The sequence below is a fragment of the Rana temporaria genome, chromosome 3, assembly GCF_905171775.1.
Source record: "Rana temporaria chromosome 3, aRanTem1.1, whole genome shotgun sequence".
In the NCBI taxonomy this organism is placed as follows: domain Eukaryota; kingdom Metazoa; phylum Chordata; class Amphibia; order Anura; family Ranidae; genus Rana; species Rana temporaria.
In genome coordinates this window covers 154,500,955-154,517,832 of record NC_053491.1, presented here as the reverse complement: position 1 = coordinate 154,517,832, position 16,878 = coordinate 154,500,955, and the positions used below count along the sequence as shown (strand labels likewise).

The window sequence follows — 16,878 nt, the reverse complement described above, 5'->3', positions numbered from 1 at the left end:
ATAGAGAGATTCTCTGAATGGTGAATCCAGGAAACCAGCACACGTGTTGGGGGGTAAAAAACTCCAAAAGTGCACACACCTCCAGTGATGCCAAGCAGCTTACCTCAAAGCTGCTTTAATGACCGCTTATAGCACCTCATGTAACACCGCAGATACTGCGATGAGCTCATATGCGGTCAGGGGAATCACTCTCAGATGATACCATGTGGAAAGAAAAGGGATGTATATAGTTTTCAACCTGACTAACTATGTATAGTGTAACTCTGTTACCCCAAAGTGGACTCAGATGGTAGACACACTACTGCACTCACATGGAACAATGAAAAGCGGGCTTGTCCCCACGAGCGCCTTATGTTCCTCTTGGATCTCTTCTACTCCCAGTGTACAGCAAAGCGTACTCGAAGGGTGGCAGTATGGTCAAGGAAAAAAGGAAAGGATGCACATTGCATAATCCCATAAAAAATGGTGCACATTTATTGGTAAAGAAGAGAGGAGTTTGTGGGACTTTAAATAAGTGAGCACCATGTCAAAAGGAATAATACCATAAAAATTAAGTTACAGTACATTATTTATTTTTTACAATCTTAAATACATGTCAAATATTTTGTATCAAATAGGTAGGTAGTCACAAGGCTTACTCTAGATATGCTGCTACATAGCATGCAATACAGAAATAAAAAACACAGACATGGCAGATATACATAATAAAATAGATAAATTAGAGAATATATGAAATGTGAACAGGTGATTGTTGGCATCTAGGGGCACTCTACGCGTTTCCTGGCATTGCAGCCATTCATCAGGAGTGTTTTTTAAGGTGGTCTACTGAAAATAAAAATAAAGAATAAATGATAATACCTTCTAAATGGAAAAGGACAGGATGGAAACAGTTGGGAAACTTACTATACCACCGCAAGACCTGGTCTGGTATCTGCCAAGGAAAAAAGGGGGGTCCGGGCACAATGTCTCCCCCGTGGTTGAGATGGGGAACCCCCCGAGGACGAGGAACAGCGCCTGGAGTATAACACGGTGGCCACAGCTTGATCCAAATTAATATGTGTGCACAATAATTATTGGTAAAGAACTTGCAAGCTGCCTGCCGTCAGAGTGCTGGGTCTAGTGCTACAATCCTGACGCGTATCGTCTCGTCACGATCCCCTGATGAAGTCATGTGACGTCGCCTAACTAGCTTGAGTCTGAATCCTCAAGTTGTATAACCTTATAGCCATCAAAGATGGAGTCGCTGTTGTTTAGTCATATTACTACACTCTGCAAGTTTCTTTGTTCCTCTGCCTATGTGGAGGGGGGTTTGTGCCTTTCCTCTAGTCAGCTCACACACTGTGTATTCCCTGACTCTCCTCCCACTGCTGAAACGGGATGAAAAATTTCTAACACGATGTGCACGTTCTAAAGAGTCTAGAAAGCCGAGGACTACAGATAAACACGTACAACTTATGTAGGGAGATTTTTTTCATCTTTTTGTATCATCTGAGGATGTTCACTTCACTGGCTATATGTGAGAGTTTATTTCCACTTTAATATATGGACCCAGATCTAAACTATACATTTATTCTCTTACTGGATGGTACTACAATCTGAGGAACGTTTATGAATTTCAAGCCGGTATTCTAAGCTAAATCGTATTATTTGTGTTTTAGGCTTTTAAAAGTGGCCTCAGGAAATACTTGCAATACTATCGTGCATGTGTTCTGTCGACTCCAAATACACTATCTCTCCTCACTATCAGCTTCCTCTTCAGAAAACTTGGGCGTCAATTAAGGTATTTACATAGGCTTTTTGCTTGCGAATGTGCCATAATCTTTTTGTGAATGCATTGTATGTTAACAAATGTATATTTTCCACATTTAGATATTTAGCAGAACTTTGCTGTGTTGGGACACTGGGAATGGGTGGCAACAGGGGGAACAACTGTTCATTTCCTACAGTAAGTATAACAGTCATTTCACTATTGTTCACGCTGTTGAGAAAAAAACTTTCTGCTTAAATTTATTCTTTTCCATCCTTTAAAAAATAAAATAAAAAATTATACATATTTTTAGCTGCTTTAACAGCTAAATACTTTATGAACAAGCTATCGCCAACAGCATTTAACACCGTTTTATTAAGCCCATTATTGTTGTCTGCTTTTCCTTCCTACTTTTGCTACCTTTTTGCTTCTTTGTGTCGTGTTCTTTATTGATTGCTCAATTTGTGTCGATCGGAAATGAACTAAGTGGGGAGTACAAATCCACCTCCACCACTTAAAATTTGGGTGCTGAAACCACTGTCGCTGACAGCTGTAAGTTCAGAAATAATTTGTGGGGCATAGCAACATGAGCTTGAGTACAAAGTAAGAATTCCAGCAGCCATGTTGAAACAGACTAAAGATGATATAGATTTGAAAGAAGGGAGGGAAAAAAGACCACTTTGTAGATTAACAACTGGAGGTAACATTTCAACCTTCCTACTTCATTGTTGGGAGAAGTATGCGGAAAGTACATCTTTTTTTTATTTTTATGTCACATCCTAGGACAAAGGGTATTTTCAAATTCATTTAAGATAGGTTGTGATGCCACCTTCAGGAGATTGAACATTGGCAAAAAAAAATCCCCTCCCATATAGACAAGGTTTTAGTTTTTTGCTAGTGTCTTAGGTGATGGTCATTCGTGTGTAGTGTCTGCATGAAAACAGCTAGTTTCTCAATGGTGCTATGTGGGATTAGGAATCTAGCTCTTCCAGATCCATTGATTTGGGATTTACTATGCCCAGAGAAATGGTACCCAGACCCCTACTTAAACATGTGGGGATGTTTTTTATATCATTGACTGTTGGCACTAGATTCTGCATGATGGGACCCTGTACAATGACATATTGCCTTAAGGATCAGCAGGGTGCTCCACAGGTCCAGGGCAATGATCCTCGGCCGGGGAGTGGAGTCCATGAAAGCCCTTGTTGCATGGCCCGCCATAATGGGTGAAGATTGGACACCCTTTGGGGGGATCCCTGCGGCAGGAAAGGGTGAGTGCCTTGGCAAAAGCCCTGCTTGGCACCTTCTTCTGAGATCTGTACTTTTGCCTCCTGCTCTCCTTTTACCCCCTTCTCTGTGTGGGACAGGCACGTTGTTGGGCTTTTTATTCATTTTCATATGTTGTCAGTGTGCTTTGTACCATAACAGGGCTTCCCAGGCAGCCTGAGCAGTCTGGGTGGACAGAGCATTTTAGTTCCAGGTGGTGGGTGAGTGGATGCTTGCTCACAGACGCTGCCATGATGGATCTGAAATGACTGGTGCTCTTTAAATGTAAGGACTCATTCGTGCTGGTAGTCAGAATCTTTAATATTTGCAAACAAAATAAGTTTTACTATTTTAGAATAATAACCTGTCAGGTTAGTAAAACAGCGATATCGGAAACCGTGACAATCATACAGTTTGTAGTGTACATAGATTTGCAAAACAATGGAATAAAGGAATATTCCTGAACTTTGTTTTATCTCATGGTTACTGTGACATTGTGTGAATGTATCAATGCAGTGCATGTTATCTCGGCTTTCAGAGATTGGATTTATTAAATGAGTTTACCAAAAATCTAAATATTGCCGAATATACAGTCTCATGCTACATAACTAAGCTCCATCTCATGCTGAATAGACTAAACTATTAATGTATCTTAAATATATCTTTATATAGATTTTTACTCCAAAAGCATTTTATTATTATTAAATTTGATTTAACTCAAAATAATCTGATTTTTATTTATAAATCATTGATTATTTTTTTTTATCCACCCTGGTAACAAGGGATAAATTCCCACCTGCCACTGTTAGTTTACAATGCTAGCTTTCCGGAAATCTGTTTTGGCTTAGACCACCTTGGTAGCAAATGAAGGCGTTCCTCTTCACCTCCCCTCTTATTAATTAATGGAGGAAGAACCAGTGGAGGATGAGAATTTTCCAGTAGATTGGGATGTAGAAGATTCCTCACCGGTGCTTTGGGACATCCCTGTCATGATGGATATGTAGATTACCTGTGTCCTGGGATGTACATATGTAGAGAAAATACATTTTTAATTTACCTGTAAATTTATTTTCTTGGAGTACATCACAGGACACAGGGATCTCACTCTTCCTTTGTTAATGGCTTGCTACAAAACGGAGGCCTTGTCTAGGTGGGAGTGGTTATGTCTAGGAGGGGATTTCTGGTTTGTTTTGTGTGCCAGTGTCTGACCAAGTTGCAGCATAACCTATTGAAGATACCCTGTGTCCTGAGATGTACTCAGATAATGTTTTTTTTTTTTTTATGAATCGGTCATAGACTTGCATTGTGCGCAAGTACAGTAAAACCCTACCATGTGCTTTGCAAAGCAATATTGGCTGCCCCCATGCTGTATATACCGTATTTATCGCGGTATAACGCGCTCCCTCATATACCGCGCACCCCTAAAGTTGCCCCGAATCCTGTGGAAAAAACGTTTTTTTGTACTTACAGTTTTGGTGTCTTGCGCGGAGGCCTCGTCGGGTCCGGCGTCCGTCTGCGGCTTCGGGTGTCCTCTTCGTCGGGTCCGGCGTCCTTCTGCGGCTTCGGGTGTCCTCTTCGTCGGGTCTGGCGTGCGGCTTCGGGTGTCCTCTTTGTCGGGTCCGGCGTCCTTCTGCGGCGTCCTCCCCGCTCGTTTCCCGCGCCGAGTTTGAATACTGCGCCGACATATACCGAGCGCAGTACACTCGTGTATCGTCGGGCAGGCTCGGCAACTCTCGCGCTGACGTCCTGTACGCTCAGGACGTCAGCGTGAGAGGCGCCGAGACTGCCCGAAGATACACGAGTGTACTGCGCTCGGTATATGCCGGCGCAGTATTCAAACTCGTTGCGGGAAAGCGGGTATCGGCGTATACCGCGCACCCACGATTTTGCCATGATTTTCAGGGCAAAATAGTGCGCGGTATACGCCGATAAATACGGTAGTTACAAATTATTCATACAAACATTTTGGGAATCTCAAAATACAGATTAACCTGATTTAAATCAAAATGATCCTTCTTGCATTTAGAACTTTACATTGCCCTTAAATCATTTTTTTTCACCTTTTTGAAATGTCGTTTTTTTTTTTTACCTATTTATTTTTCCAAGAATAAAATGAAATGCTGCTAATCAACTAAATGATGCTGGTTATTCTCATTCAAACTTTTTTTTTATTTCCGAAACCTTTAAATCGTATATGCTTCCCACATTGTGTTTTTGTTTTGTTTTAGGGCGTAAAGTTGCTATCATATTTGTACAAAGAATCTCTTGACAACAGCAGTAATGAAAACTATCCAATCTTGTTATCCCTGCTAAAGTCCAGTTGTGAGCCCTACACTAGGTAATGTTCCATGAAAATGACTGAGCATAAAGAAGAAGAGTCCAGCTAAATCATTATGTATAGTACTTTTTTCTTTTCTTTTTTTTTTGTAAAATAGATTTGATTATTTTTTATAGGTTTATTTATGACTGGGTCTACAGTGGTGAATTAAAGGATATTTGTAAAGAATTCATGATCCAGGTCAATGAAGACTTCCAGGGATTTCGAGGTACTTTATTAAGCCTAAGAATTTGCTTGTAATATTCACTCCTGTCATCCTCATTTAAACATATTTGCTTTGTTTGTGTTAGATCAGCGTTACTGGATCCATGGATATATTTTGATATCCAAAGATGTAGAAGATTGTGTGCCAGTCTTTTTAAAGCACCTAGCTAATGAAATATACATGTGTGGAAAAACCATAAACTTATTGAAGTTATGCTGCCCTAAGGTATGCGAAAAATGTATTAAATCTAATGTACAATTTATTATTCTGTGGTTATGTCATTTAGGACCTGTGTGTTTGTGTCAGATTTTTTTTCTTGATATAGGCTTATATTAGCAAACTGGTGGGTGTGTGTGTATGTGTGTATACACCGCATGATCCTTGATTTTTATAATGCACATAGTTGCACCAACTGCATGGCATGACATTTTAAGTAATTTTTGTTCTGAGGTCCTAGAATGTGCTTATTCCAAACTATAATGGCTTGGCTACAAAATTGTACTGTTAACTGAAACAGAACTTTGTATCATAAACATCTTTTTTCCCTAAGGATGCATTCACACCTGAGCATTTCGTTTTCAGGCAGAAAGTTGCACGTTTTTACTGCGACTTTTATTGTTTTTTTTGGCACGATTTTGTACAGGTCAAAAGGTCACCAATTTTAAAAGCGCCTGTGATCTGCCCAAAAAAAAGCTTATTTAATTTTTTTGAGCTTCAGGCGTTTTTCGGGCGTTTTACGAACGTCTTTCAGAACAGCACCTGAGAGAGTGTGACTCCCCCCACCAGACAACAGGAAGGAGCTCTGATTTAACAGTTAAAAAGAAATGCCCCTCGTGCAAAGCAAAATTACCAGAAGGTTGGAAGAAGCCACTAGAACATGGCGGTTAGCACTCTTAAAGTGCAGGCAGCCTTAGGAGTATTTCTGGAAAGGCCCATTTCCTTGGAACCCTTGGTCGCAAGATTTTTTAGGGCTCTAGCTCGATTCAGACCAACCCTTACAAAACATTTTCCAAAGTTGGATCCATCAGTGGTTCAACAAGCTTTCACAAAAAAAATGCCATAAATCTATTTCCTTTGGACTCTTTATTCCTTTTTTGTGGGCAACAAGAAAGGTCGGCAAGCATCTAAGGCAGGGATAAGCAATTAGCGGACCTCCAGCTGTTGCAGAACTACAAATCCCATGAGGCATAGCAAGACTCTGACAGCAACAAGCATGACACCCAAAGGCAGAGGCATGATGGGACTTGTAGTTTTGGAACAGCTGGAGGTCCGCTATTTGCAAATCCCTGATCTAAGGGATCGACCAATTTGCAATAGTGTGAACCCGGCCTTAGGAGAGAGAGAGAGCGCTATGCATGTTGTCATAAGCCTAGGCTTTTTACCAGAAAAGAAACCGTGCGCTGTATAAGGTACTTATTTAGAATCCAAAGTTAAAACAAGGGTAGAAGATTTAATAGATGGAAAGTTGAAAAAATTACTGATGGTCCGCTTTAAGAACACATACATTAACTTCTGCTGTCATAATATGCGGCATACGCGGATGACATCCTGTTCTACTTAACATGCCCAAGAACAACGTTACCAAATTTACTAAAACTAATGAAACAATATGGAGAGTTGTCCAATTATAAAATGAACCCAACCAAATCTGAAACTCTCTCTATTAATATAACTAAGAAAGATCAAAATACTTATCAAAAGGAGTTTCCATTTGTATGGGGGGAAAAAGGAAATAAAATATCTAGGGGTAAAAATAGCTATCTCAAAAGATGGGATATATAAAGAAAATTTTGCACCTTTACTGGAGGAAATTAAAACAGAAGTGAGCAGACTTTCCACTGGACAGGTATCCTGGGGGGGAGAATGAATATTTTTAAGATGGTAATTCTACCAAAAATCATGTATAAGATACAGATGTTACCGATTGCTTTACCGCAGAGGTATTTTAAGACCCTACAAACGATCTTATTAAAATTTGTTTGGCAGGGTAAAAAAGCGCGTATCAGCTGGGCAACTTTAAAAAAAAATAAGTCACAAGGGGGATGGGGAGCACCGGATATTAGAAGCTATTATGAAGCAGTAATACTCACTAGAGTGATAGATTGGATTAGGGACACCAAGCAAAAAAGATGGGTAAGCATGGAATACGAGTTGAGCAAGGCCAGTTTAGGGAGTATTATTTGGATTCCTGAAAAATATAGGGAGTTAGATAAACAATCACATAACATTACACGGCACGCTATCAAAGTCTGAGTCCATAAGAGGGAAAAATGGGACTTTAACTCACCACTTATACCACTAAAGGATTCAAGATACTTTGCACCTGGGTTAGAGAAACATTTTGGGAAATGGATCAAGAAAAAAAATGCTCAGTTGAGGGATGTCATGACGCAGGAAAAATTAGGTACCTACGAAGAATTAAAGGAGAGAGGGGAGATAATAGACATAAACCAATGGCGGTATGGCCAGTTAAAACACTTTTTTGAATCTCTCCCACAGCCACACAGATCGATGGAAAATCTTCGCCCCCTAGAGAGAATTAGTCAGGAGGATCGCGGGAAAGGAGAAATTTCTAAAATATACAAATGCTTAATAGAAGTGGGACACATGGACATCCCACCATATATCAAAAAATGGGAGGAAGAACTGGGATATTCCCTGAGTCTTCCTGAAATAAAACAAATATGGAGAAGAGTGTTCACCTCGTCAGTTAACAGTAAGATAATCGAATTAAATTACAAATGTCTGACGCGATGGTATATTACTCCAGACAAGGCCCACAAAATCAAGAAGGAGGCCTCAGAATTGTGCTGGCGAGGATGTAGACAGACCGGAGACATGTCGCATATTTGGTGGCAATGTCCTAAAATTAAGTGGTTCTGGAAAAGGATTAGACAGCTTATTACTAAAGTAACAGATATAGAGATACCAGATGACCCATGGGGCTGTTTACACCAAATGATTAGAATTTCAACGAAACAATATAAAAAAAGTCTTTTACCCCATCTACTGACAGCTGCCAAAAGCTTAATAGCCAGTCATTGGCAAGACAAGGAAAGTCCCACCATTAAAGAATGGTTTAACAAAATAAACTACATTCAAAACCTAGAGCTCCTAAGGTTTAGCGATACAGATGGTTTGGAGGAATACGCTAAGACATGGTCGAAATGGTCGGAGTTCAAACACTCTATGGTATTTGCAGAGTTGATGGGTGCATAGGGCACGGGATAGGACGATGTAAGAAGTTCTATCTGTTCATGGCGGGATACAACTTATGTATGCAACAAGAAGATTGATTATAAGATATAGAAAAGTAAAAGGAGGTACTGGGGGTGGGGAGGGGGGCGAGGAGGGAATGGGGGGGGGAAATAATTTGTTTATAAAAAAAAAAAAAAAAAATGTAACAGATAAACAACGAATAATATTGCTCCTTAAAAATCTGGGGAAAAAAAAAAAAAAAAAGAGTAAGATTCCACACATGATGCGAAACCAGAAGGAGACTTGTTGGGCAAATGAAAGGCGGGAAAGGCTCGCTACCTTCCTCCAGAAAATGGTTAAGTCTGAAGTGTAAAAAAATAAATAAATAATAATATGGGGATTTGTGGCCCTGTCATCTTTAGACTGCCAGTAATAGAAGCCAGAACCAACGTGTATTTAAAGATCTTGTGACTGTATAACTTCTTGTATATAGTGTCTAACGTGAAGTATTTATTTTGCAGCATTACATTTGCTGGTCTGACATTCCTGTACCTCGAATATCTGTTACCTTTTCTTTGGAAGAACTAAAGGAAATGAAAAAAGATTGTGCCATCTATGTGGCCCGAATGGAGAGAATTGCTCGACACAGCAGCATCAGAAAAGGGGAAGAGGTAACACTAAATTCTCCAAGTTTATATATTTGCAGGAAGTGCACTCTGGTGTGTAAAGGTTTCTAGATGGAAGTTGGGCAAATCAGCTTTAAAAGTATGGAATATATGGATTAATTAGGGTAGGAAATGAAATAATTGGGGAAAAAATGGTTTCATGTTAAAGAAGGAATAGTACCGTATTTATCGGCGTATATCGCGCACTATTTCCCCTTAAAATAAGGGGAAAATCGTGGGTGCGCGATATACGCCGATAGACGCTTCCCACGCTCAGTTTGAAATCCTGCGCCGACATATACCGAGTGCAGTACACTCGGGTAGGCTCGGCTTCGCTCGTGCTCACGCATAAACGTCACAGAGCGTGAGCCAAGCCGAGCCTAGCCGAATGTACCCGAGTGTACTGCACTCGGTATATGTCGGTGGAGGCGTTCGAACTGAGCGCGGGAAGCGGGGACTCGACTTGAGGCGCACGCTGGAGAAGCCAGGAGGACACCATCGAGGCCGCAGACGGACGCCGGACCGGACAATGGACGCTGGGAAGACACCAAAACTGTAAGTAATAAAATCATATAACATTTTTTTTTACAGGAATTTTGGGGCCAACTTTAGGGGTGCGCGGTATACGCGGGAGCGTGTTTTACCGCGATAAATACGGTATTTTGTTTTGGTCTTTTTTCCCCGTCATATTGGATTTTAAGTTGCAGTGGATATATTATTATTTTCCTCTGATGTAATTTATGAAATGTAATATAGTTGAAGAGGAAGATGTAAAGTTCATATATGATGTTTGTATTGTTATTGGATTTTGTCTGATCCCTCTACCTTTGTCTCTGTATGTCTTTCTTATTTAAAAATAAAAACGGAGAATTTAAAAAAAAAAAAGTTGGGCAAATTTGGTTATGTACATTACACTTGACTCTATTTCCTAGATCCCGCATATGTAAACTTTGGGAGCTGGCTCAGTTCTGCTGCAGAGAACCAGTTGTTTCCAAAATCCCTGTAGATTTTCTTTGTCAACAGCTGATTCTGGCAGGCTGCAGTGGAGTAGACTAGTAGTGGAAGTTGTGGCAGATACAAAGATCTTTTCTATAAAACTTGGTATTAGGGAACAGAGATAATGATAAGTAACATACATGCACTTCACTTTCATCTGGAGGCCTATATTGCCCAAAGTTATTATTTAAAGACGTAAAAAAAATCCCTAAATCCCTACTTTTGTCACTCTAGGGAGCCAGGAAAAAGCAGTAGTAGGCGACCACCATATTCTATCAATATTAGAGTTGGTAAATTTATTTATGTGTTATATTGTAGATGGGGGGGATATCAGATAAACCTTTTCTAAAGCATGTGCAGTTTTGTGGACTTGTTGACACTTACCTTGCCTAATATTTATTGGTATTCTCCTGCGTTTAGTGGCCAAGGAGGGTAGTAGGGCTTTGCTAGAATGTTGGTGGCTAAATGTAAAGCCCACTTCTGTTCTACAGGTGTGTATGTTACTGTAGCACAGACAATACATGATCATTTTCCCCGAAACCGAACATGTTCTAAACAGTCCTGGTCGTTAAAATAAGTCTATAGCCCTAAGTACTGTAATTTGAATGATATGATACAAAGTAGTTTACTAAACACATGTTTTACAGGGATTGCTCCTTACAGAACTCTACAAAGGGCAATGGACATGTCGCCAGTATTTCTAGGGTTTCCTGCAGCTGATCATTTCCCTATTACTGACTAGAATGTCTTGTACTGCACTCTGTGTCGACGGCCGTCTTCTTAGAGGAGCAGGGCTTTACTTCATCATTTTAGGGTGCTGCCCTCTAGTAATATGATGACTTGTGAGGTAATAATCATGAAGCGACAGCTGTAGAGGTGAAGAAACGCTGATCAACAGAATATATCAAGGCAAAAATCGGGGAGATACTGCAGGTCTTCAGGTGTAGCTATCTGTCCTCCAGCAAGGAGAGTAGACATCGGCAGTTGTCACCCCAAATGTTGTAAGAGTAGCAGACAGAGATAGCAACATCTTAGAACTGATGATGTGTGTGTATATGTGTGTGTAATTATATTACACATATATATATACACACACACACAGTGAGTACACCCCTCCACATTTTTGTAAGTATTTTATTATATCTGTTCATGTGACAACACTGAAGAAATGACACTTTGCTACAATGTAAAGTAGTGAGTGTACAGCTTGTATAACAGTGTACATTTGCTGTCCCCTCAAAATAAATCTACACACAGCCATTAATGTCTAAACCGCTGACAACAAAATTGAGTACACCCCTAACTGAAAATCTCCAAATTTGGGCCCAAAGTGTCAATATTTTGTGTGGCCACCATTATTTTCCAGCACTGCCTTAACCCCTTTGGGCGTGGAGTTCCCCAGAACTTCACAGGTTGCCACTCGAGTCCTCTTCCACTCCTCCATGACGACATCACGGAACTGGTGGATGTTAGAGACCTTGCGCTCCTCCACCTTCTGTTTGAGGATGCTCCACAGATGCTCAATAGGGTTTAGGTCTGGAGACCTGCTTGGCCAGTCCATCACCTTTTACCCTCAGCTTCTTTAGCAGTGGTTGTCTTGGAAGTGTGTTTGGGGTCGTTATATTGGAATACTGCTGTGGCCCAGTCTCTGAAGGTAGGGGATCATGCTCTGCTTCAGTATGTCACAGTACTTAGCATTCATGGCTCACTCAATGAACTGTAGCTCCCCAGTGCCGGCAGCACTCATCCAGCCCCAGACCATGACACTCCCACCATCATGCTTGACTGTAGGATAGACACAATTGTCTGTACTCGTCACCTGGTTGCCGGCACACACGATTGGCACCATCTGAACCAAATAAGTTTATTTTGGTCTCATCAGACCACAGGACATGGTTCCAGTAATCCATGTCCTTAGTCTGATTGTCTTCAGCAAGCTGTTTGCAGGCTTTCTTGTGCATCATTTTTAGAAGAGGCTTCCTTCTGGGATGACAGCCATGCAGACCAATTTGATAAGGTGTGTGGCGTATGGTCTGAGTACTGGCAGGCTGATCCCTAACCCCTTTAACCTCTGCAGCAATGCAGGCAGCACTCATACATCCCAAAGACAACCGGTGGATATGACGCTGAGCACGTGCACTTAACTTCTTTGGTCGACCATGGCGAGGCCTGTTCTGAATGGAATCTGTCTTGGTAAACCGCTGTATGGTTTTGGCCACAGTGCTGCAGCTCAGTTTCAGGGTCTTGGCAATCTTCATATAACCTAGGCCAGGGGTGTCCAAACTTTTTTCAAAGAGGGCCAGATTTGATGAAGAAAAAATGCGTGAGGGCCGACCATTTTGCCTGACATATTCTGAACCATTAAAATTCGGTCTAAGTATGTTCGTCCGAGCACTAATACATTGCCCAACAAGAATTATCTTCCCTTTGTGCTGTGTGTGAGTAAAAAGGTGAGCTCTGTGTGTTATTTGGATACACCGTATTTATTGGCGTATAACACGCACCTTCACTTTAAGAGAGAAGTTTTAGGATTTTTTTTTTTAAATAAAGGTCTGTGAAGCAGATGCCCACTCCATCACAGTTACCCACTCCATCACAGTTACCCACTCCATCACAGTTACCCACTCCATCACAGTTACCCACTCCATCACAGTTACCCACTCCATCAGTTACCCACTCCATCACAGTTACCCACTCCATCACAGTTACCCACTCCATCACAGTTACCCACTCCATCACAGTTACCCACTCCATCACAGTTACCCACTCCATCACAGTTACCCACTCCATCACAGTTACCCACTCCATCACAGTTACCCACTCCATCACAGTTACCCACTCCATCACAGTTACCCACTCCATCACAGTTACCCACTCCATCACAGATTTCCCCCCCCCCCCCATCACAGATTTCCCCCCCCCCCCGTCACAGATTTCCCCCCCCCCCGTCACAGATTTCCCCCCCCCCCCGTCACAGATTCCCCCCCCCCCCATCACAGATTTCCCCCCCCCCCCCATCACAGATTTCCCCCCCCCCCCCATCACAGATTACCCCCCCCCCCATCACAGATTTCCCCCCCCCCATCAAAGATTCCCCCCCCCCCCCCCCATTACAGACTCCCTACATCACAGTCCTCCCTTGATATTCAAGTCAGACTATCCCTTTCATCAACGCAGCATTCCACCCGGTCACTGCGCTGAAGGTGCGGCAGGGCTATTTTGGAGACTCAGGATCTGATGTTAACCTTTCCATCACAGACTCCTCAGTGGCATTGTTGTGGGTTCCTTATTGGATTGTTAATTATACCACAACTATTGTGCTTTTACAATTATTTTTTACAATTATTATAATCATTGTGTGCACTTTATAATATATTATATTTTATTATATGTAATACCAATGTTATTTTATCAAACTATAAAGTTTTTAATGCCTTTTTCCATTGAGTGCTGCTTTTTTGTTATTGCACCATTTAGTGATGCCTGATATATATCTTTTGTGGCGTGGCCCCGGTGCTGGGAGATCGTTGGGGGCCACAAAAGATATATATGTCCATGTTGAACTTGTAGTAACCAGTATGAGAGGGTGAGAGTGAGAACACCAAATTGAATACACATGCTCCCCATTCACACCTGAGACCTTGTAACACTAATGAGTCACATGACACAGAGGAGGGAAAATGGCTAAATGGGCCCAAAAGGGGTGTACTCCCTTTTGTTGCCAGCGGTTTAGACATTGATGGCTGTGTGTTGAGTTATTTTGAGGGGACAGCAAATTAACACTGTTATACAAGCTGTACACTCACTACTTTACATTGTAGCAGTGTCATTTATTCAGTGCTGTCACATGAAAAGATATTATAAAATATTTACAAAAATGTGAGATATATATATATTATTCAAAGCAGGTGCGGTAAACAACACAATGTTTCAAGATGTGAAAAGCAATCAGACCATCCCACCAGTCACATATAGAAAATCAAAACGGGGATTGCTGCACCTAAAATGTATTAAGAGTCCAAAAAGACAATAGTTGTGTTATTTTCCAAATAGCAACAGTTTCAGGCAAAGTGCCCTTCATCATTCGGATGATGTTCTAGCCTGAAGAAGGGCATTTTGTACTTTGCCTGAAACTGTTGCTATTTGCAACATAACATATAACTATTGTCTTTTTTGGACTCTTAATAAATTTTTGGTGCAGCAATCCCTGTTTGGATTTTTCTATATGTGACCGGTGGGATGGTCTGATTGCTTTGCACTTCATCTTGAACCATTGTGGTGTTTATCGCACCTGATTTGAACTTGCATTCGATGTTATACCTATCTGCACAGAGCAGTCCCTTACCTTTGATCACCCCCCACCAGTCTATCCGCTGCTGCAAGTCCTAAACTAGGGGGGGGGCACTCATGCGGGCTCTTTCCTGAGCTGGGCTGTGTGCGACCATAGCCATACAGTATGGCTCGATCACGCTGACATCACTGCTGAGATTCCTCTTCTGGATCCTGAGAGAACTCTGCTGCTGGACAGCCATGCAGGCAGGACCAAAGAACAGCTTTAAAGTGGATGTAAACTATGACATATATCCATTGAAGTGAACAGCCTCAGATGATTCACAGAGAACAAATCTCCCAACATAAGTTTTACTTGTATATCTGCTGTCTTCAGCTTTATATACTGTTTAGAAAGTGCACGTACTGTTAGAATTCTCTCTTCATGATTCACCTCTGGGCGTGGATTCTTGCCAAACACTGTGAGACAGCTGATTCGAGGAAAGGTACACACCCCCTCTCCACATAGGCAGAGACTTGCAGAGCTGTGCTATGAATAGACCAGCTCTCTGCTAATCTATTTATAGCACCCACCCTGACACAAAATTCAGGTTGGTTTTATCACAAGTTGACAGAGAACTTGTCAGAAGTTATGCTGATAACAGAGGAACGGCGCAGGAAAAAGCCACAGGACTTAGGGCTTTGAAGAGAGATAAGAAAACACTGCAGGTATATGTGCCCAGCTCAAATTTCTTAAATCGTGTTTACATCCACAAGTAAAATATAGGATTATAGTTGAATTCTGAACCATTATTTATCCTTGTTGGTCTTTATTTTAGGAACTACAAGCGGTAATTGCAAAGCAGGACCTTTTGATTCAGGCGCGAGAAACAACAGAGAAACTCCTGGAAGGTTTTAAAGGTTAGATAATGTCGTTGTCACGTTTGTTAATCCAGCTTTTCTAGGGTGTTTTTTTAATACATTTCTTTTCTTGGTATAGATAGGCTATCGACTGCGAAAATATCTTTAGACACACGAAAGAGAGAACTATTTTTGAAGCTGAAAGAACAGTTTGAGAAAGATCAAGAGGTACTTGTGTTATGACTTTTCACCGTATTATATGTCCCTAAACTATGTTGAAATCAAAACTGCTGTCAAGTGGTTTCCTAAAGAGCTTTAGCGTGGAATTTCTCTATGAAGGGCTTTAAAAATGTGTTTTGTCATAAAGGTTAGATCACATTTTATCTGGACATCTGGTTTAATAATCAAGGTAGAAGTCATTTGTAACAGTAATGTCTGTGGAAATGACATTCTGAAAAGAGGATTACTAAATTTGAGTATTCTAGTCATTTCATGCGTTGCTTCAGTCAATTTAGGTGTCAGCTTCCAGCTCCTGCTGTCGGAAAAAACCCAAAATGTGTAACATTTTTGTAAAAAGACATTTCAAAATGGGCTGGTGAAAGGAAAACTGTGATTCCAAATCGCACTGCAATAGTGGCAAAATGCACCATGTGTGTTTGAGTGCCATTGATTTTTAATGGCACCCAAACATGGTGCGGTTTTGTTGCGTGGCAGTCCGCATTGTTGCCGAAAAGAAGCCCCAACTCCTTTTTTGGGAGACAAGCTAGAAGTACCAAGGTTTTGCTATACTAGTTATAATAGGAAATTATGAAGGCGATATTGGGGGGGCATCTTTATGCAATATGACTAATCTAAAAAAAAATAAAGACCACTTTATTTACAGGAATGAGATAAATGCCTTCTAACATCTGCGCAGGTCTGATCATTCTCAGCATCAGGAAGTGGTTTAGGTTGCTGCCAGTAAAGGTTTTTTTTTTTTACTTCGATGACCTTTATAGTTTTTACTTTTTTGTTCCATAAAGCTATGACAATCCCATGTTATAGGAGCAATTTAAGCAAAAAAATATATCATTTCAATAGTTTAGTATTCAAATGAATTAACCAGTTTTCTATATGTGTGCTTTCAAGTGACAGTGAATGCACAGTGGCTCTACTTCCAAAAGTTAAAGGGGTTGTAAAGGTTTGTTTTTTATTTTCTAAATAGGTTCCTTTAAGCTAGTGCATTGTTGGTTCACTTACCTTTTCCTTCCATTTCCCGTCGAAATTTTTTTTTCTTCTTTGTTTTCTTTGTCTGAATTTCTCACTTCCTGTCCCTCCTCAGTAAGGTGTTCAG

The 16,878-nt window shown here is 40.9% G+C and overlaps 1 protein-coding gene across 1 annotated transcript in view; it reads left to right on the top strand.

Moving 5' to 3' along the window:
• TUBGCP6 (tubulin gamma complex associated protein 6) overlaps positions 1-16,878 on the top strand; it is a 60,121-nt gene that overhangs the window by 18,856 nt on the left and 24,387 nt on the right. The window contains exons 6-13 of the mRNA XM_040343679.1: positions 1,659-1,780; positions 1,870-1,945; positions 5,242-5,351; positions 5,468-5,559; positions 5,642-5,781; positions 9,276-9,425; positions 15,524-15,605; positions 15,685-15,773. Of these exons, the coding sequence (XP_040199613.1) occupies positions 1,659-1,780; positions 1,870-1,945; positions 5,242-5,351; positions 5,468-5,559; positions 5,642-5,781; positions 9,276-9,425; positions 15,524-15,605; positions 15,685-15,773 (861 nt within the window). The remainder of the gene's footprint in view (positions 1-1,658; positions 1,781-1,869; positions 1,946-5,241; positions 5,352-5,467; positions 5,560-5,641; positions 5,782-9,275; positions 9,426-15,523; positions 15,606-15,684; positions 15,774-16,878) is intronic.